The sequence below is a fragment of the Salmo salar genome, chromosome 06, assembly GCF_965601325.2.
Source record: "Salmo salar chromosome 06, fSalSal1, whole genome shotgun sequence".
Classification (NCBI taxonomy): Eukaryota; Metazoa; Chordata; class Actinopteri; order Salmoniformes; family Salmonidae; genus Salmo; species Salmo salar.
Genome location: NC_138296.1, coordinates 3,616,887 through 3,640,000, shown reverse-complemented (window position 1 = coordinate 3,640,000; position 23,114 = coordinate 3,616,887). Strand labels below are relative to the sequence as shown.

General features: G+C 40.6%; 2 protein-coding genes and 1 long non-coding RNA gene across 3 annotated transcripts in view; all 3 read right to left on the bottom strand.

Annotated features, from left to right (window-relative positions):
• LOC145879740 (stonustoxin subunit beta-like) overlaps positions 1 to 2,521 on the bottom strand; it is a 4,628-nt gene extending 2,107 nt beyond the window's left edge. The window contains exons 1-2 of the mRNA XM_082976095.1: positions 2,508 to 2,521; positions 2,169 to 2,342 (exon numbers count right to left, since the gene is read on the bottom strand). Of these exons, the coding sequence (XP_082832221.1) occupies positions 2,169 to 2,342; positions 2,508 to 2,521 (188 nt within the window). The remainder of the gene's footprint in view (positions 1 to 2,168; positions 2,343 to 2,507) is intronic.
• LOC123743359 (uncharacterized) overlaps positions 1 to 23,114 on the bottom strand; it is a 202,407-nt gene that overhangs the window by 153,234 nt on the left and 26,059 nt on the right. The gene's annotated exons all lie outside the window — the stretch shown is intronic.
• On the bottom strand, positions 4,520 to 22,360 carry LOC145879782 (NLR family CARD domain-containing protein 3-like). Its single transcript, XM_082976238.1, has 6 exons — positions 22,057 to 22,360; positions 7,828 to 7,944; positions 7,581 to 7,665; positions 7,222 to 7,450; positions 5,057 to 6,848; positions 4,520 to 4,789 (listed from the first exon to the last, which is right to left on the bottom strand). The coding sequence occupies exons 1-6, from the start codon at positions 22,167 to 22,169 to the stop codon at positions 4,600 to 4,602; spliced, it is 2,526 nt and encodes an 841-aa protein (XP_082832364.1). The 5' UTR covers positions 22,170 to 22,360; the 3' UTR covers positions 4,520 to 4,599.

Below are 23,114 nucleotides of genomic sequence, written 5' to 3'. Positions count from 1 at the left end.
TGCTATTCTTTGTTGGTGAAAATAGTGGCAATGTATTTGTTCAACATATTCAGATACATCAGTGTCCTGAAACCTGCCATATCTATTCAGAAATGAATGAATGTTTCATTATTATAAATTATCAAAATATCACTTTTAGAGAAACATGTTTAGTACAAATATTTGAGTAGACTGACCAGACCAGTTTAAAAAGCAGTATCTGTCAAAAGACAAACAGTGAGGTATCAGATATAGATTGTATTGAGTATACAGTCCACAACATATCTATTTTGACAGTGAAGATAACATTTTAAATGTGGCTCTATACTCCAACATTTTGGATTTGAGATCAAATGTTTCATATGAGGTGACAGTATATAATGTCACCTTTTATTTGATGGTATTTTCATACATATCTGTTTCACCATTTATTTAAAAAAAAATAGAAGCATTTTATGTATCTAGTCCCCCTATTTGAAGAAGTCATATGTTTTCTGACGAATTCACTCAAATTTTATTAAAGTTGTTAAAAGTTTAGTATTTGGTCCTGTATTCTTTGAACACAATGACTTCATCAGGCCATTGACTGCTATGATTGAGAAAGATCATGAATGAATCATGAATAATAATGAGTGAGAGAGTTACAGAGGCTACAACAAAACATACTAACCTCTCACCATTACCAATAACAGAGGCTACAACAAAAAATGCTAACCTCTCACCATTACCAATAACAGAGGCTACAACAAAACATGCTAACCTCTCACCATTACCAATAACAGAGGCTACAACAAAACTTCCTAACCTCTCACTATTACCAATAACAGAGGCTACAACAAAACATGCTAACCTCTCACCATTACCAATACCAGAGGCTACAACAAAACATGCTAACCTCTCACCATTACCAATAACAGAGGGTACAACAAAACATGCTAACCTCTCACCATTACCAATAACAGAGGCTGCAACAAAACATGCTAACCTCTCACCATTACCAATAACAGAGGCTACAACAAAACATGCTAACCTCTCACCATTACCAATAACAGAGGCTAAAACAAAACATGCTAACCTCTCACCATTAGCAATAACAGAGGCTACAACAAAACTTCCTAACCTCTCACCATTACCAATAACAGAGGCTACAACAAAACATGCTAACCTCTCACCATTACCAATAACAGAGGCTACAACAAAACATGCTAACCTCTCACCATTACCAATAACAGAGGCTACAACAAAACATGCTAACATCTCACCATTACCAATAACAGAGGCTACAACAAAACATGCTAACCTCTCACCATTACCAATAACAGAGGCTACAACAAAACGTGCTAACCTCTCACCATTACCAATAACAGAGGCTGAAACAAAACATGCTAACCTCTCACCATTACCAATAACAGAGGCTACAACAAAACATGCTAATCTCTCACCATTACCAATAACAGAGGCTACAACAAAACATGCTAACCTCTCACCATTACCAATAACAGAGGCTACAACAAAACATGCTAACCTCTCACCATTACCAATAACAGAGGCTACAACAAAACATGCTAACCTCTCACCAATACCAATAACAGAGGCTACAACAAAACATGCTAACCTCTCACCATTACCAATAACAGAGCCTACAACAAAACATGCTAACCTCTCACCATTACCAATAACAGAGGCTACAACAAAACATGCTAACCTCTCACCAATACCAATAACAGAGGCTACAACAAAACATGCTAACCTCTCACCATTACCAATAACAGAGGCTACAACAAAACACGCTAACTTCTCACCATTACCAATAACAGAGAATACAACAAAACATGTTAACCTCTCACCATTACCAATAACAGAGGCTACAACAAAACATACTAACCTCTCACCATTACCAATAACAGAGTCTACAACAAAACATACTAACCTCTCACCATACCAATAACAGAGGCTACAACAAAACATGCTAACCTCTCACCATTAACCTCAAATAGAAGGTGACATTCTGTCCTGTCGCCTAATATCAAACATTATATCTCAAATCCAAAATGCTGGAGCATAGCACCAAATTTAAAACTGTAAGCTTCGCTGTCCAAACACATATGGTGTGGACTATGTGTGCCTGGTAAACACATGTGGATCTGGTGAACAGTTATCACTTGTTGACCAACTACAGGAATACTGACCTCAGAGTCTCCAGTTTACAGTGGGGATTCCCCAGTCCAGCAGAAAGCATCTTCACCTCTGAATCCTTCAGGTCATTGTAGCTCAGGTCCAGCTCTCTCAGGTGTGAGGGGTTTGACTTCAGAGCTGAGACCAGAGAAGTACATCCTTCCTCTGTGACTAGACAGCGTGACAGCCTGCAAAGAGTTAAATCATATTAAAACCACACTGATATTCTTTGGTGGTGAAAATAGTGGCAATTTATTTTTTCAACATATTCAGATACATCAGTGTCCTGAAACCTGCCATATCTATTCAGAAATGAATGAATGTTTCATTATTATAAATTATCATAATATCACTTGTAGAGAAACATGTTTAGTACAAATATTTGAGTAGACTGACCAGACCAGTATAAAAAGCAGTATCAGTCAAAAGACAGACAGTGAGGTATCAGATTTAGATTGTATTGAGTATACAGTCCACACCAGATCAATTTTTTTACAGTGAAGCTAACATTTTTAAATGTGGCTCTATACTCCAACATTTTGAATTTCAGATCAAATGTTTGACAGTATATAATGTCATTTTTTATTTGAGGGTATTTTCATGCATATCTGTTTCACCAATTATTTAAAAAAAATAGAAGCATTTTATGTATCTAGTCCCCCTATTTGAAGAAGTCATATGTTTTCTGACGAATTCACAGAAATTTTATTAAAGTTGTTAAAAGTTCAGTATTTGGTCCCGTATTCTTTGAACACAATGACTTCATCAGGCCTGTGACTGCCATGACTGAGAAAGATCATGAATGAATCATGAATAATAATGTGTGAGAGAGTTTCAGAGGCTACAACAAAACATGCTAACCTCTCACCATTACCAATAACAGAGGCTACAACAAAACATGCTAACCTCTCACCATTACCAATAACAGAGGCTACAACAAAACATGCTAACCTCTCACTATTACCAATAACAGAGTCTACAGCAAACATACTAACCTCTCACCATTACCAATAACAGAGGCTACAACAAAACATGCTAACCTCTCACCATTACCAATAACAGAGGCTACAACAAAACATGCTAACCACTCACCATTACCAATAACTGAGGCTACAGCAAAACATGCTAACCTCTCACCATTACCAATAACAGAGGCTACAACAAAACATACTAACCTCTCACCAGTAACCTCAAATAAAAGGTGACATTCTGTACTGTCACCTAATATGAAACATTCTATCTCAAATCCAAAATGCTGGAGCATAGCGCCACATATAAAACTGTAAGCTTTGCTGTCCAAACACATAATGTGTGGACTATGTGTGTCTGGTAAACACATGTGGATCTAGTGAACAGTTATCACTTGTTGACTAACTACAGGAATACTGACCTCAGAGTCTCCAGTTTACAGTGGGGATCCCCCAGTCCAGCAGAGAGCAGCTTCACTCCTGAATCCTTCAGGTCATTGTTACTCAGATCCAGCTCTCTCAGGTGTGAGGGGTTTGACTTCAGAGCTGAGACCAGAGAAGCACAGCCTTCCTCTGTGACTAGACAGCGTGACAGCCTGCAAAGAGTTAAATCATATTAAAATCACACTGATATTCTTTGGTGGTGAAAATAGTGGCAGTATATTTTTTCAACATATTCAAATACATCTGTGTCCTGAAACCTGCCATATCTATTCAGAAATGAATGAATGTTTCATTATTATAAATGACAAATTATCAAAGTATTGCCTGCAGACAGAAACATGTGAATTGTGAATATTTGAGTAGACTGACCAGACCAGTTTAAAAAGCAGTATCAGTCAAAAGACAGACAGTGAGGTATCAGATTTAGATTGTATTGAGTATACAGTCCACACCATATCTATTTTGACAGTGAAGCTAACATTTTAAATGTGGCTCTATACTCCAACATTTTGCATTTCAGATCAAATGTTTCATATGAGGTGACAGTATATAATGTCACCTTTTATTGAAGATATTTTCCTACATATCTGTTTCACTGTTTAGAAGTGAAAGCACTTTATGTATCTAGTCCCCCCTATTTGAAAAAGTCATAAATATTCTGACCAATTCACTTATAGTGTATTAAAGAGGTCCAATGTATATTATTTGGTCCCATATTCTTTGAACACAATGACTACATCAAACCTGTGACTGCCATGACTGAGAAAGAACATGAATGAATCATGAATAATAATGAGTGAGAGAGTTACAGAGGCTACAACAAAATATACTAACCTCTCACCATTAACCTCAAATAAAAGGTGACATTCTGTGCTGGCACCTAATATGAAACATTCTATCTCAAATCCAAAATGCTGCTGCATGGCACCAAATTTAAAACTGTAAGCTTCACTGTCCAAACACATATGGTGTGGACTATGTGTGCCTGGTAAACACATGTGGATCTGGTGAACAGTTATCACTTGTTGACCAACTACAGGAATACTGACCTCAGAGTCTCCAGTTTACAGTGGGGATTCCCCAGTCCAGCAGAGAGCAGCTTCACTCCTGAATCCTTCAGGTCATTGTTACTCAGATCCAGCTCTCTCAGGTGTGATAGGTTTGACTTCAGAGCTGAGACCAGAGAAGCACAGCCTTCCTCTGTGACTCCACAGCCTGACAGCCTGACAAAGAGATCATCATGACTTCATAAACACACCATTAATTTAATGAGTAGTGTAGAAGGACAATGGCAGACGCATTTGGTTTATTCTCTCAAACAACATCTCCTAGAATTGTATGATCATATTGTTAAACTAAAGTGAAAATCAATGCATTTCTTCAATATGTTTATCAATATAATATTATATACATATTATAATACATATTTTTCTCTAAACTGAATATTTCTTCCTGAAGATTAGTTCTTAAATGTCATTTTATGTACTCACAGAGCAGCTCTGGAGGCTTTGACGACTGGCAGCAGCCTCAGAAGACCTTCCTCTGATCTGGAGTACTTCTTCAGGTCAAACACATCCAGCTCCTTTTGTGAAGTCAACAACACAAAGACGAGAGCTGACCACTGTGCAGGTGAGAGTTCTTCACGGGAGTCATTTCTTGATCTCAGGTATCTTTGGATCTCCTCCTCTAGAGAATGGTCATTCAGTTCATTCAGACAGTGGAACAGATTGATGCTCCTCTCTGGAGAGGGATTCTCCCTGATCTTCTCCTTGATGTACTTGACCGTTTCTTCATGGCTCTGTGAGCTGCTTCTTGTCTTTGTCAGTAGACCTCGTAAGTGCTTCTGATTGGACTCCAGTGAGAGGCCCAGAAGGAAGCGGAGGAAAAGGTCCAGGTTTCCTGTCTCACTTTGTAAGGCTTTATCCACAGCACTCTTGTAGAAACTAACTTCAGGGTTGTTTCTGAAAAGCGACAAAAAGTATCTGAACATTGACTGAGGTTCATCCATTAGATTCTCATTGTTGTTGATGAATGAGAGGAACACATAGACAGCAGCCAGAAACTCCTGAATGCTCAGATGAACAAAGCAGTACACCTTGTCCTGGTACAGCCCACATTCCTCTTTAAAGAGCTGTGTGCACAATCCTGAGTACACTGAGGCTTCATTGACATCAATGCCAGCCTCTTTCAGGTCTTCTTCATAGAAAATCAGATTGCCATTCACAAGCTGTTGAAATGCCAGTTTTCCCAGTAACAGAATGCTCTCTTTATTCCAGTGTGGACCTGTCTCTTCTTTCCCAAGATACTTTTCATTCTTCTGTTTGGTATGAAACACCACAAGGTGTGTGTACATCTCAGTCAGAGTCTTGGGCATCTTTTCTCTCTTATGTTTCAGCATGTGTTCAAGGACTGTTGCAGAAATCCAACAGAAGACTGGAATGTGGCACATGATGTGGAGGCTCCTTGATGTCTTTATGTGTGAGATGATTCTGTTGGCCAGGTCCTCATCGCTGAATCTCTTCCTGAAGTACTCCTCCTTCTGTGGGTCATTGAACCCTCGTACCTCTGTCACCTGGTCAACACACACTGAAGGGATCTTATTGGCTGCTGCAGGTCGGGTAGTTATCCAGAGGAGAGCAGAGGGAAGCAGATTTCCCTTGATGAGATTTGTCAGCAGAACATCCACTGAGGTTGACTGTGTGACGTCACAACAGATCTTGTTCTTCTGGAAGTCTAGGGGCAGTCGGCACTCATCCAGACCATCAAAGATGAACAGAACTTTGTACTTGTTGTAGTTGGAGATTCTTGATTCTTTGGTTTCCATTGAGAAGTGATTGAGAAGTTCAATCAAAGTGTGTTTGTCCTCTTTAATCAAATTCAGCTCCCAAAAAGGGAATGAAAATACAAATTGGACATCCTGATTTGCTTTTCCTTCAGCCCAGTCCAGAATGAACTTCTGCACAGAGACTGTTTTTCCAATGCCAGCGACTCCCTTTGTCAGCACAGTTCTGATAAGTTTGTCTTGTCCAGTTAAGGGTTTGAAGATGTCGTTACATTTGATTGCAGTCTCTGGTCTTGCTTGTTTCCTGGTTGTTTTCTCAATCTGTCTCAGCTCATGTTCATTATTGACCTCTCCTGTTCCACCCTCTGTGATGTAGAGCTCTGTGTAGATCTTATTGAGAAGTGTTGGGTTTCCTTGTTTAGCGATCCCCTCAAATACACATTGAAACTTCTTCTTTAGATTAGATTTGAGTTCACGTTGGCAAATCACAGAAAGCTCATCTGAAAGAAGAAATAACACAGCGGATATTAATATTACGTCTGATTTAATGCCTACAGTATTTTAGTACTGTTATAAAGTTTTAAATTATAATAATTTCTTGTCTTATTTGAGTTCATAAATGTGTATTTTTTTACAATGCATTACAGACTGATGTGACTGATTATATTATTATTGGTATTATTGATGGTATTATTAATGTTGTCTCTCTCTGTCCTCTTCTCTGTCAAAATGTGTCACCACAACACATCCCTGCTACTACTTGATGAGGTCACCAGTTGTTGTGTTATGGCTGCTACAATATCATTGAGTTTCTTTAGCTAGAGCTTTTAAATGTTATAAAACATCATTCAACATGAGGCAGACAGATCTTACAGTTCTCTAGTGTGTCAGCAAGCTCCTTCTGGTTCATTTTCCTCAGGACGTGCAGTGTGATCTTCAGAGCCCCCTCTCTGGCACTGCTCTCCTGCTTCTCATCTTCAGCATCCACCACTTCCTTATCCTGCTTCTGACTCTCAAAGCCTTCTGGGAGTTCTGGACTAAGAATCCTCTTGAACATCTTCAGCTCGTTCTTCACAAATGTCATAATATTATCTTCAAGCAACTGAAATAAAATACATAAGTTAAGAAAGAGAATTAAAAGCTTTCTCATTAATAAACACATTAATGAATGATTGACAGATCAACTTTAATTGAGGTAAACAAAAACAAATGTACATAACAGGACCACATACACTGAATATGGAGGCCAGGTCTGTTTGATGACTCTGGGAAGACTGACCACTGAGAATCTCTGACTCCGATCTCTCCTGTTGGTTTCTGTGGACAAAACATGAGATTACATCTCCTCTATGAAAATGGACAAAAGGATTAGCCTATGGATTATGAAAACAACAAAAGTAAATGGAAAAATTTCAGAGGAGAAATGACTAGAGACAAAGTTGTTTAACTCACTGACCATGACCCATGAGTTCTTCTTACCTTTGTTCAGTAGAAAAGTCTCCCTCTCTAAAGAATATAGGATGCCTCATAGACCGGTCACTCTTCATGGACACACAGCTGGGTACAGGGGAGGTTGGTCTCTCCTGCTTGATTGGACTTCATCACAACAGAGACAAACATTACATCTCATCTACTCAGAGCTCAGATGGGAAACATAAGAAGAGTTTCAATCCAAAACGCTATATATCACTTTTCAGAAATGTTGGTAAATTAGCTTTTTTTTTAAAAGACGTTATGAAAGAGATTGTTGTGTTTTTTCACTATCTAATCATGACATGGGGTTGTTCACTATCTAATCATGGAGTTGTTCATTATCTAATCATGGGGTTGTTCATTATCTAATCATGGGGTTGTTCACTATCTAATCATGACATGGGGTTGTTCACTATCTAATCATGGGGTTGTTCACTATCTAATCATGGGGTTGTTCACTATCTAATCATGGAGTTGTTCACTATCTAATCATGGGGTTGTTCACTATCTAATCATGGGGTTGTTCACTATCTAATCATGGGGTTGTTCACTATCTAATCATGGGGTTGTTCACTATCTAATCATGGGGTTGTTCACTATCTAATCATGGGGTTGTTCACTATCTAATCATGGGGTTGTTCACTGTCTAATCATGGGGTTGTTCACTATCTAATCATGGGGTTTTTCACTATCTAATCATGGGGTTGTTCACTATCTAATCATGGAGTTGTTCTCTATCTAATCATGACATGGGGTTGTTCACTATCTAATCATGGAGTTGTTCACTATCTAATCATGGGGTTGTTCACTATCTAATCATGGGGTTGTTCACTATCTAATCATGGGGTTGTTCACTATCTAATCATGGGGTTGTTCACTATCTAATCATGGGGTTGTTCACTATCTAATCATGGAGTTGTTCATTATCTAATCATGGGGTTGTTCACTATCTAATCATGGGGTTTTTCACTATCTAATCATGGGGTTGTTCACTATCTAATCATGGGGTTGTTCACTATCTAATCATGGGGTTGTTCACTATCTAATCATGGGGTTGTTCACTATCTAATCATGGAGTTGTTCTCTATCTAATCATGGAGTTGTTCATTATCTAATCATGGGGTTGTTCACTATCTAATCATGGGGTTTTTCTCTATCTAATCATGACATGGGGTTGTTCACTATCTAATCATGGAGTTGTTCACTATCTAATCATGGGGTTGTTCACTGTCTAATCATGGGGTTGTTCACTATCTAATCATGGGGTTGTTCACTGTCTAATCATGGGGTTGTTCACTATCTAATCATGGGGTTGTTCACTGTCTAATCATGGGGTTGTTCACTATCTAATCATGGGGTTGTTCACTGTCTAATCATGGGGTTGTTCACTATCTAATCATGGAGTTGTTCATTATCTAATCATGGGGTTGTTCACTATCTAATCATGGGGTTGTTCACTATCTAATCATGGCATGGGGTTGTTCACTATCTAATCATGGAGTTGTTCACTATCTAATCATGGGGTTGTTCACTATCTAATCATGGGGTTGTTCACTATCTAATCATGGGGTTGTTCACTATCTAATCATGGGGTTGTTCACTATCTAATCATGGGGTTGTTCACTATCTAATCATGGGGTTGTTCACTATCTAATCATGGCATGGGGTTGTTCACTATCTAATCATGGGGTTGTTCACTATCTAATCATGACATGGGGTTGTTCACTATCTAATCATGACATGGGGTTGTTCACTATCTAATCATGACATGGGGTTGTTCACTATCTAATCATGACAAGGGGTTGTTCAATGACAGACATGTATTTGTTTATAATCTATCACTTGATGCTTTCATTTCAGAGAGACAAATTATTTTTTTGGCAAAATGCTATATATCTGCCTCACTCAGAAAAATCATTAGTACTGCTAGGTTTTACACAATAATAATATATATCTGCCTCACTCTCAGAGAAATCAGTAGTACTGCTAGGTTTAACACAGTAATAATATATATCTGCCTCACTCTCGGAGAAATCACTAGTACTGCTAGGTTTTACACAGAAATAATATATATCTGCCTCACTCTCAGACAAATCACTAGTACTGCTAGGTTTTACACAGTAATAATATATATCTCCCTCTCTCAGAGAAATCAGTAGTACTGCTAGGTTTTACAAAGTAATAATATATATCTGCCTCTCTCAGAGAAATCAGTAGTACTGCTAGGATTAACACAGTAATAATATATGTCTGCCTCACTCTCAGAGAAATCACTAGTACTGCTAGGTTTTACACAGTAATAATATATATCTGCCTCACTCTCAGAGAAATCAGTAGTACTGCTAGGTTTTATACAGTAATAATATATATCTGCCTCACTCTCAGAGAAAGCAGTAGTACTGCTAGGTTTTACACAGTAATAATATATATCTGCTTCACTCTCAGAGAAATCAGTAGTACTGCTAGGTTTTACACAGTAATAATATCTGCCTCACTCTCAGAGAAATCAGTGGACCTGCTAGGTTTTACACAGTAATAATATATATCTGCCTCACTCTCAGAGAAATCAGTAGTACTGTTAGGTTTTACACAGTAATAATATATATCTGCCTCCCTCTCAGAGAAATCAGTAGTACTGCTAGGTTTTACACAGTAATAATATATATCTGTCTCACTCTCAGAGAAATCAGTAGTACTGCTAGGTTTTTCACAGTAACAATATATATCTGCCTCACTCTCAGAGAAATCACTAGTACTGCTAGGTTTTTCACAGTAATAATATATATCTGCCTCACTCTCAGAGAAATAAGTACTACTGCTGCAGCTAGCGACTGGAACGAGCTGCAACAAACACTAAAACTGGACAGTTTATCTCAATCTCTTTATCAAAGACTCAATCATGGACACTCTTACTGACAGTTGTGGCTGCTATACTTGATGTGTTGTTGTCTCTACCTTTGTGCTATTGACTTTGCCCAATAATGTTTGTTTTTGTGCTGCTACCATGTTGTTGTCATGTTGTGTTGCTACCATGCTGTGTTATCATGTGTTGCTGCTTTGTTATGTTGTTGTCTTAGGTCTCTCTTTATGTAGTGTGTTGTCTCTCTTGTTGTGATGTGTGTTTTGTCCTATATTTATATTGTATTCATTAAAAATATATATATATTCACATTTAACCAGGTAAGCTAGTTGAGAACAAGTTCTCATTTACAACTGCGACCCAAATATGCGGAGGAGGTAGGTAGTTGGTTGGATGGGCTATTTACAGATGGGCTGTGTACAGCTGCAGCGATCGGTAAGCTTCTCTGACAGCTGACGCTTAAAGTTAGTGAGGGAGATATAAGTCTCCAACTTCAGTGATTTTTTGCAATTCGTTCCAGTCATTGGCAGCAGAGAACTGGAAGGAAAGGCAGCCAAAGGAAGAATTGGCTTTGGGGGTGACCAGTGAGATATACCTGCTGGAGCGCGTACTATGCGTGGGTGCTGCTATGGTGACCAGTGAGCTGAGATAAGGTGGAGCTTTACCTAGCAAAGACTTATAGATGAACTGGAGCAAGTGGGTTTGGCAATGAGTATGAAGCGAGGGCCAGTCAACGAGAGCATACAGGTCGCAGTGGTGGGTGGTATATGGGGCTTTGGAGACAAAACGGATGGCACTGTGATAGACTGCATCCAATTTGCTGAGTAGGGTATTGGAGGCTATTTTGTAAATGACATCGCCGAAATCAAGTATCGGTAGGATAGTCAGTTTTACGAGGGTATGTTTGGCAGCATGAGTGAAGAATGCTTTGTTGCGAAATAGGAAGACGATTCTAGATTTAACTGGATTGGAGATGCTTAATATGAGTCTGGAAGGAGAGTTTACAGTCTAGCCAGATAGCCTAGGTATTTATAGTTGTCCACATATTCTAAGTCAAAACCGTCCAAAGGTGCGGGAAGCTTTCGGTTGAAGGGCATGCGTTTCATTTTACTAGCATTTAAGAGCAGTTAAAGGCCACGGTAGGAGTGTTGTATGGCGTTGAAGCTCGTTTAGAGGTTTGTTAATAACTTCTTCAGGATAGGGTCTATTTTTCTCCATTTCTGCCTGACTGATGTGCCCAAAGTAAACTGCCTATTGCTCAGGCTCTGAAGCCAGGATATGCATATAATTGGTACCATTGGAAAGAAAACACTCTGAAGTTTAAAATAATGTAGGAGACTATAACACAATAGATATGATAGGAGAAAATCTAAAGAAAAACCAACCAGATTTTTTTTTTTTTTGTGAGCCCATGCTCTTCTAATGGAACGTGTAGGTAAAAAATGTAATTCCCAGTATGCAATTCTTATGGCTTCCACTGGATGTCAGAAGATTTTGTTCAAGGTTTCAGGCTTGTTTCTTCCAAAACGAGGAAAAACAATGTGTTTTGATACAGGGACACAGACTTCGAAATCAGTGTATGCGTGCACAATGAAGAGGACAAGCACCTGCTAATATCGTTTTCCTATTGAACATACTTCTTTCCGTATTAAATATTATAGTTTAATTACATTTTAGGGTATCTGAGGATTAAATAGTAATGTACTTTGACTTGTTTTAACAAAGTTTAGCGGTAGCTTTTTGGATTCCTTTCTCAGCATGTTGAATGAGTGGATTACTCAAATCGATGGCACCAACTGAACAGACTTTTTGGGATATAAAGAAGCATTTTATCTAACAAAATGACAGTACATGTTGTAGCTCGGACCCTTTGGATGACAAATCAGAGGAAGATTTTCAAAAAGTAAGTGAATATTTAATCGCAATTTGTGAATTTATGAAACCTGTGCCGGTGGAAAAATATTTTGATGTGGGGCGCCATCCTCAAACAATCGCATGGCATGCTTTGGCTGTAAAGCCTACTGTAAATCGGACAGTTTGACTAACAAGAATTTAAGCTTTTAACGGAAATAAGACACTTGTATGTACCTAGTGGGACCTCTAGCTACACAGCAGGCATCAGCTGTGTAACTGAGTGATCATAGGGTCCAATGACAAGCAATATATGAAACAGGGAGTTGTTCGGTAGTTGATTACTACGCTAGGCGAGCAGGAGACACAGGGTTCAGGAAGCTAACAGATGCATCATCGACATCCACGACACAGAGGCCGGTTGAGAGCACATCGGCCGAATTACGTCAGCAGACCAGCAGTGATGGTTCGGCGGGGTTCCATGTCGACAAAGGGTCCAGGCCAATTGGCAAGAGGTATTGCAGTTGGTGTACTTTGTTTGCTAGCCGGAAGATGGGCCTAGCTAGAGGCTAACTGGTGCATGCTTCTGGACAATGGCGTTAGCCACAATAGCCACTCGGTAGCAACTCGCTAGCTGCGAAGATCCGGTGTAATGGTCCAGAGCTATCGGCAGGAATCCGGTGATGCAGTGAAAAAAAGCTGTCCGATATGCTCAAGGCTGAAATTGCGCTGTGCAGACTGGCAGGTATTATCTGGGCTATCCAGGCTAAAGCGGCTGGAGTCCGAGCCTAAGGTAAACACCGCTAGCAGAGGCTAACAATGACTAAATAGCTAGTAGCTAATAAGCTGGCCAGCTTCTGATGGAAGTTCCAGTTATAAGGTCTAAAAAATAGATCCGTACCACATTGGGTGAGGCGGGTTGCAGGAAGGTATATTTAATTTGAAAATGGAAAAAAGATAAATATTCAGTTTAGAGGAAAATATGTATTATAATATTTATATAGTATTATATTGAAAAACATATTGAATAAATGCATTGATATTCACATTTGTATAACAATATGACCATACAATTCTAGGAGACGGAAGATGAATCTATTTGTTGTTTGGGAGAATAAACCAAATGCGTCCATTGTCCTTCTACACTACACTACACGAATTCCAAGATGGCGTAGCAGTCAGACGTCTTTGTCTTTGTCCTGTTGTGTCCCTTGTATATATATTTTTCTTCGCATATCTTTAAAAAATATTTTCCTAAACCTCAACTTCTAAATACTCTCCTGCAACTCACCTCACCCAATGTGGCTTGGATCTGTTTATTTTATCTAAAGTATTTCAATTTACTTCGGATCTGGAATCCCTCAACTGAAACTAGCCAGCTAACTACCTACCAGCTATCAGTCAGCAAACCATTGCTAGCGGTCATCAGCTAACCTTTAGCTTGGAAAGCTCTCGCCAGTTCGAACAACGTGACTCAAACCAGAGCATAACGGATCTATTATTATTTTATATATTTTTTTCCCCATATCCCCGGATTCCTACCGCAAACTCTGAACATTTTCATCTGGATCTTCGCAACTAGCTAACCACAGTCCCGGGTGACTACTCCTGGCTAGCGTTTCCATCCCGGAGCAAGCACCAATTATCCTGAAGCTAGCCCGACCAGGGCTCCTGTGCTACCACCGAAGCCCACTCCTGGGCTACAATATCCGGACCCCTTCTACTGCCGGTACGGAGCACAGAACCCCGCCGATCCTCTACGACTGGAATACCGACATAATCTGCCCGAGGATTCTAACAGGCCCCTCAGGCGTGAGGTCTGCTGAAGGCCCATTCTGCTAACTGGCCTGCTAGCTATCTAGAGCTACTTGGAACCCTACTAATTCCACGACTGGTCTATCGACGTCACCGCACGAAGAGGCAAAAACAGACTTACCCCCATCGCGACGTCCGCCAAAGGCTAACTTGCTAGCCCCGGTCTGCTAACTGCTAGCTTGCTTGCCCCGGTCTGCTAACTCCTAGCTCCAGTCTGCCAACTGCTTGCTTGCTAACCCGGTCTGCTAACTGCTAGCTTGCCAGCCCCGGTCGGCTAATTGCTAGCTTGTTTAGCCCCTGCCTACTAACTGTTAGCTTGTTAGCATCGGCCTGCTAACTGTCTGAATCGCCGTGTCCCCAGTCAGCCCAACCAATCACTGGACCCATATGTTCACTTGGCTACGCATGCCTCTCTCTAATATCAATATGCCTCGTCCATTACTGTCCTGGTTAGTGATTACTGTCTTATTTCACTGTAGAGCCTCTAGCCCTGCTCAATATGCCTTAACCAACCATGTTGTTCCACCTCCTACATATGCGATGACATCACCTGGTTTAAACGTCTCTAGAGACTATATCTCTCTCATCATTACTCAATGCCTAGGTATACCTCCAATGTACTCACATCCTACCTTACCTTTGTCTGTACACTATGCCTTGAATCTATGCTATCGTGCCCAGAAACCTGCTCCTTGTACTCTCTGTTCCGAACGTGCTAGACGGCCAGTTCGTATAGCCTTTAGCCGTACCCTTATTCTACTTCTCCTCTGTTCCTCTGGTGATGTGGAGGTTAATCCAGGTCCTGCAGTGCCTAGCTCCACTCCCACTCCCCAGGTGCTCTCATTTGTTGACTTCTGTAACCGTAAAAGCCTTGGTTTCATGCATGTTAACATTAGAAGCCTACTTCCCAAGTTGTTTTACTCACTGCTTTAGCACACTCTGCCAACCCGGATGTCTTAGCCGTGTCTGAATCCTGGCTTAGGAAAACCATCAAAAACCCTGAAATCTCCATCGCTAACTATAACCTTTTCCGCCAAGATAGAACTGCCAAAGGGGGCGGTGTTGCAATCTACTGCAAAGATAGCCTACAGAGTTCTGTCTTACTATCCAGGTCTGTACCCAAACAATTCGAGCTTCTACTTCTAAAGATTCACCTTTCCAGAAACAAGTCTCTCACTGTTGCCGCTTGCTATAGACCTCCCTCTGCCCCCAGCTGTGCCCTCGATACCATATGTGAATTGATTGCCCCCCATCTATCTTCTGAGCTCGTGCTACTAGGTGACCTAAACTGGGACATGCTTAACACCCCGGCCATCCTACAATCTAAACTTGATGCCCTCAATCTCACACAAATTATCAATGAACCTACCAGGTACAACCCCAAATCCGTAAACACGGGCACCCTCATAGATGTCATCCTAACTAACTCGCCCTCCAAATACATCCCTGCTGTTTGCAAACAAGATCTCAGCGATCACTGCCTCATTGCCTGCATACGTAATGGGTCTGCGACCAAACGACCACCCCTCATCACTGTCAAATGCTCCCTAAAACACTTCTGCGATCAGGCCTTTCTAATCGACCTGGCCGGGGTATCCTGGAATGACATTGACCTCATCCCGTCAGTAGATGATGCCTGGCTCTTCTTTAAAAGTGCCTTCCTCACCATCTTAAATAAGCATGCCCCACTCCAAAAATTTAGAACTAGGAATAGATATAGTCCTTGGTTCACTTGTGCTGCCCTTGACCAGCACAAAAACATCCTGTGGCGTTCTGCATTAGCATCGAATAGCCCCCGTGATATGCAACTTTTCAGGGAGGTTAGGAACAAATATACACAGGCAGTTAGAAAAGCTAAGGCTAGCTTTTTCAAACAGAAATTTGCATCCTGTACTACTAACCTGTTATGGCTAGGGGGCAGTATTTTCACGGCTGGATAAAAAACGTACCCGATTTAATCTGGTTACCACTCCTACCCAGTAACTAGAATATGCATATACTTATTACATATGGATAGAAAACACCCTAAAGTTTCTAAAACTGTTTGAATGGTGTCTGTGAGTATAACAGAACTCATTTGGCAGGCAAAAACCTGACAAGGTTTCAGGCAGGAAGTGGCCTGTCTGACAAGGTGTCGTTCTTCTTGTCTCTGTTTGTTGAAGAGTGAGGATCTTAGCTGTCCCGTGACACTTCCTACGGCTGCCATAGGGTCTCAGAAGGCGGTAAAAAGCTGAATCGTGGCTTTGCAGGCTCTGGCTGAAAAAAAGTAGCGCGTTTGGGTAGTGGCTGGTTACAGTACTGTGAGACTCAGGCTCGTGCCCGCGTCGACCGAAAGCTTTGTTTACTTTCCTCTGTTTAGCTAAACGGAGATTCCCGGTCGGAATATTATCGCTTTTTTTACGAGAAAAATGGCATAAAAATGGATTTTAAACAGCGGTTGACATGCTTCGAAGTACAGTAATGGAATATTTAGATTTTTTTTGTCACGAATTGCGCCATGCGCACGACCCTGATTTACCATTTCAGATAGTGTCTGGGACGCACGAACAAAACGCCGCTATTCGGATATAACGATGGATTATTTTGGACCAAACCAACATTTGTTATTGAAGTAGCAGTCCTGGGAGTGCATTCTGACAAAGACAACAAAAGGTAATCAAACTTTTATAATAGTAAACCTGATATTGGTGAGTGCTAAACTTGCCGGGTGTCTAAATAGCTAGCCCGTGATGCCTGGGCTATGTACTTAGAATATTGCAAAATGTGCTTTCACCAAAAAGCTATTTTAAAATCGGACATATCGAGTGCATAGAGGAGTTCTGTATCTATAATTCTTAAAATAATTGTTATTCTTTTTGTGAACGTTTATCGTGAGTAATTTAGTAAATTCTTAGTGAATTCGCCGGAAGTTTGCGGGGGGTATGCTAGTTCTGAACGTCACATGCTAATGTAAAAAGCTGGTTTTTGATATAAATATGAACTTGATTGAACAAAACATGCATGTATTGTATAACATAATGTCCTAGGGTTGTCATCTGATGAAGATCATCAAAAGGTTAGTGCTGCATTTAGCTGTCTTCTGGGTTTTTGTGACATTATATGCTAGCTTGAAAAATGGGTGTCTGATTATTTCTGGCTTGGTACTCTGCTGACATAATCTAATGTTTTGCTTTCGTTGTAAAGCCTTTTTGAAATCGGACAGTGTGGTTAGATAAAGGAGAGTCTTATCTTTAAAATGCTGTGAAATAGTCATATGTTTGAAAAATTGAAGTTTTTGTATTTTTGAGGAATTTGTAATTCGCGGCACGCCTATCATTGGATATTGGAGCAGGTGTTCCGCTAGCGGAACGTCTAGATGTAAGAGGTTTAACTCAAAAACGTTCTGGGGCACTGTAAAGTCCATGGAGAAAAAGAGCACCTCCTCCCAGCTGCCCACTGCTCTGAGGCTAGGAAACACTGTTACCACCGATAAATCCACTATAATTGAGCATTTCAATAAGCATTTCTCTACGGCTGGCCATGCTTTCTACCTGGCTACCCCTACCCCGGTCAACTGCCCGGCACCCTCCACAGCAATCCGCCAAAGCCCCCACCATTTCTCCTTCACCCAAATCCAGATAGCTGATGTTCTGAAAGAGCTGCAAAATCTGGACCCATACAAATCAGCCGGGCTAGACAATCTGGACCCTCTCTTTCTAAAATTATATGCCGAAATTGTTGCAACCCCTATTACTAGTCTGTTCAACCTCTCTTTCGTATCGTCTGAGATTCCCAAAGATTGGAAAGCTGCCGCGGTCATCCCCCTCTTCAAAGGGCGTGACACTCTAGACCCATACTGCTACAGACCTATATCTATCCTACCCTGTCTTTCTAAGGTCTTCGAAAGCCAAGTTAACAAACAGATTACCGACCATTTCGAATCCCACCGTACCTTCTCCGCTATGCAATCTGGTTTCAGAACTGGTCATGGGTGCACCTCAGCCACGCTCAAGGTCCTAAACGACATCATAACCGCCATCGATAAGAGACATTACTGTGCAGCCATATTCATCGACCTGGCCAAGGCTTTCGACTCTGTCAATCACCACATTCTTATTGGCAGACTCGACAGCTTTGGTTTCTCAAATGATTCCCTCACCTGGTTTACCAACTACTTCTCTGATAGAGTTCAGTGTGTCAAATCGGAGGGCCTGTTGTCCGGACCTCTGGCAGTCTCTATGGGTGTGCCACAGGGTTTTATTCTCGGGCCGACTCTCTTCTCTGTATACATCAATGCTGTTGCTCTTGCTGCTGGTGATTCTCTGATCCACCTCTACGTAGACGACACCATTCTGTATGCTTCTGGCCCCTCTTTGGACACTGTGTTAACTAACCTCCAGACGAGCTTAGATGGCATACAACTCTCCTTCCGTGGCATCCAACTGCTCTTATATGCAGGTAAAACTAAATGCATGCTATTCAATCGATCACTGCCTGCACCTGCTCGCCCGTCCAGCATCACTACTCTGGACGGCTCTGACTTAGAATACGTGGACAACTACAAATACCTGGGTGTCTGGTTAGACTGTGAACTCTCCTTCCAGACTCACATTAAGCATCTCCAATCCAAAATTAAATCTAGAATCGGCTTCCTATATCGCAACAAAGCATCCTTCACTCATGCTGCCAAACACACCCTCGTAAAACTGACCATCCTACCAATCCTCGACTTCGGTGATGTCATCTATAAAATAGCCTCCAACACTCTACTCAACAAACTGGATGCAGTTTATCACAGTGCCATCCGTTTTGTCACCAAAGCCCCATACACTACCCACCATTGCGACCTGTACGCTCTCGTTGGTTGGACCTCACTTCATACTCGTCGCCACACCCACTGGCTACAGGTTATCTACAAGTCTCTGCTAGGAAAAGCCCCGCCTTATCTCAGCTCACTGGTCACCATAGCAGCACCCACTCGTAGCATGCGCTCCAGCAGGTATATCTCACTGGTCACCCCCAAAGCCAATTCCTCATTTGGTCGTCTTTCCTTCCAGTTCTCTGCTGCCAATGACTGGAACGAACTGCAAAAATCTCTGAAGCTGGAGACTCAATCTCCCTCACTAGCTTTAAGCACAAGCTGTCAGAGCAGCTCACAGATCACTGCACCTGTACATAGCCCATCTGTAAACAGCCCATCCATCTACCTACCTCATCCCCATACTGTTTTTATTTATTTATCTTGCTCCTTTGCACCCCAGTATCTCTACTTGCACATTCATCTTCTGCACATCTACCATTCCAGTGTTTAATTGCTATATTGTAATTACTTCGCCTCCATGGCCTATTTATTGCCTTAACTTACCTCATTTGCACTCACTGTATATAGACTTTTTGTTTTCTTTTGTTCTACTGTATTATTGACTGTATGTTTTGTTTATTCCATGTGTAACTCTTCAGGAGTGAAGCTGGTCTCTTCTGGACTGGGGAATCCCCACTGTAAACTGGAGACTCTGAGGTCAGTATTCCTGTAGTTGGTCAACAAGTGATAACTGTTCACCAGATCCACATGTGTTTACCAGACACACATAGTCCACATCATATGTGTTTGGACAGTGAAGCTTACAGTTTTACATTTGGTGCTATGCTCCTGCATTTTGGATTTGAGATATAATGTTTCATATTATGTGACAGTACAGAATGTTACCTTTTATTTGAGGTTAATGGTGAGAGGTTAGTATGTTTTGTTGTAGCCTCTGTAACTCTCTCACTCATTATTATTCATGATTCATTCATGATTTTTCTTAATCAAGACATAATCAGGATTCATTTAGTAGTGTTTAGAAACATGTTATCTACTCACTTAGAAATAAAATTACTCCAGTCATCATCCACCATTCAGTTACTATCGGCCAAGTTCATCATTAGAATCTTCGTAAGAGCATCGTTAAATCTCTGAGCTGTTTCAAAAAACTATTGTTATTAATGTTGAAAACACTCATAATCTGCCTCAGACCACTAGAACAGCTGATGCTTTTTTGCCCTTCCATGTGACTTTATATACAGAAGATCTCTGCTAAACATAGAATCACATGGTTTATCAGTCTCTCTGTGACCCCCGATAACTACAAAGTTGCCAATATCTTTACAATTGATTTAAACAAGGGACGTTTGAAATTATGCTTCAAATGGAAACCGAGATGACTGCATTAAAATATCAGCAGTAGGCTTTAGGTCAATTTCAATCATATTGAAATATATTCCATGTTCAATATATTGAGTTCTATTTTGCTACTTGTAGACTACGGTCTGTAATTTGTCTGAATATATTTCATGATGTGTAACCTAACATGAACACAATGATGTGCCAAATCTGTGCTTTGGTGCATTTTTATTGGGTAAGCATTAGAATAAGCCTCCTCAGTATTTGCAGCCATAGGTGATAATAGAAGCTGATCCGTGGTCAGTATGTGAAATAATTATAATGTTAAGGAAAGATTTGAATGGAGAAAACTGATCTGAGAGCAGCGCTCCCTTTCTTTCCATCCTATCATTATTGATACATGCTCCACCAGACGTGATACCTTGTAGTGCTGCTGATCCAGTTTCTACTGGTCTGACTGAGGATATGAACTCTGACCTGTTCACCGGACGTGATACTTTGTCCCGACCCTCTCTCTCTCTCTCTCCCTCTCTCTCTCTCTCTCTCTCTCTCCGTCTCTATCTCTTCCTCTCCCTCTCTCTCTCTTCCTCTCCCTCTCTCTCTCTCTCTCTCCCTCTCTCTCCCTCTCCCTCTCTCTCCCTCTCTCTCTCTCTCCCTCTCTCTCTCCCTCTCTCTCTCTCTCTCCCTCTCTCTCTTTCTCCTTCACTCTCTCTACCACACCTGCCTCGACCTCGACTATGAAAAGCCAACCGACATTTACTCCTAAAGTGCTGACCAGTTGACCCTCTATAACCACAGTGATTATTATTGGATCCTGCCCTAAGAACAATTAGCTAAATAAAAAAAGGAAATAGTATCACAATAAAATAAGAATGAGACTATAAGGAGTACCAGTACTGAGTCAATGTGCAGGGGTACCAGGTAGTTGAGGTAATTGAGGTAATATGTACATGTAGGTATGTCACGATTCCCACCGACAGTGGCGCCCCCTCCTGATCAGGTGGCGCTCGGCGGTCGTCGTCACCAGCCTATTAGCTACCACTGATTCCCTTTTTTGGTTTTCCTTTTTTTTGGTTTTGTGCACCTGTGTTTAGTGGTAATTAGCTATTTAATTTAGCTGGTCCGCTTCCGTGTTGTGCGGGATTATTTTGTTACTGACGGCTTATGTTCGTGTCGGAGTTGTTTTACGCCGTGTGTGTTTTCTCCCCAGTGTTTGGGAATATTTGTTTTGTGTGTGAGTGTACATTAAATACGCCACTACCCAGTGCTCGCTGCTTCCTGTGCCTCATTCCTTCACCACGACTACCAAGCCATTACAAGCTAGGTGTAAAAGTGACTAGGCAATCAGGATAGAGATTACATCTCCTCATCCAGGGAGTGCACACACACTCACACACACAGAGGGAATGTTGTGTTTGTTTATTAATATTGTTTTAGACTATGTAAATGGAAAATAATTAGCCTATGGATTATGAAAACAACAAAAGAAATGGGAAGTTGGGAGAGGAGAAATGACCAGAGACAGTGTTGTTTAATTCACTGACCATGACTCATGAGTTCTTCTTACCTTTGTTCAGTAGAAAAGTCTCCCTCTCCAAACATTATAGGACGTTTCATAGACTGGTCACTCTTCATGGACACACAGCTGGGTACAGGGGAGGCTGGTCTCTCCTGCTTCATTGGGCTTCAACACAACAGAGAGAAACATTACATCTCTCATCTACTGTGAGCTCAGATGGGGAAACATAAGAAGAGTTGCATTACAAAACACTATATATCCATTTTCAGAAACGTATATAAATTAGCTTTAATTTTTTCTAAATAAATTATGAAAGAGATTGTTTTTCACTATATAATCACGGCATGGGGTTGTTCAATGACAGACATTCATTTGTTTATAATCTATCACGTAATGGTTTAATTTCAGAGAGACAAATAATGTTTTTTTGCAAAATGTTATATATCTGCCTCACTCTCAAATGTGACCAAACGGCTCGATTCAGTTTTATGTAGCAAAATTTGAAATTGTGTTTTTCACATTGGATAAAAGTAGAGACTCAGAGCTAGAAAATGGTATATCATACACTACAGTTGAGGAGCAATGGGAAAGTTATTCTGCTTTGAATGTTGATAAACTTGTGATAAACTTTTGAGAAAATGGCCTTTGTATATTTTGGTACCTACTGGAGAGCTCTTCTTTGTCACCCATCTAAATAAATAGTTTTTATATATATAATTAACTAAATGTATGGTGTTTTTGGTTAATGTCAGGTTCATTGTTTGTTTTGCTACAAATTGTTATTTTATGGTTATAAGTGGTAAAATGAACTAGAAAATGTTATATTTAGCAATTCTGAGTAATTACTGCTTTAGTAAGGAAGTACACATTATTCAGTACTACTGCAGTTGCTACATAATTCAAATAGATGGCAGCATAAGACCACAAATAACATTTCAGAAGATCCCCCCCTACTTCAGTCGATAAAAATGTATTTTACGAGTTCAATCATTGTCAAATTCTCGCACAAGTAGCCAACTCAGCCCTGCTAAAAAGCTGGTGTCGTCACTCTGTCTTCTCCAGGGGCATGGTGAGGTAAATTTACTAACCGGGAGGGTTGAATGATG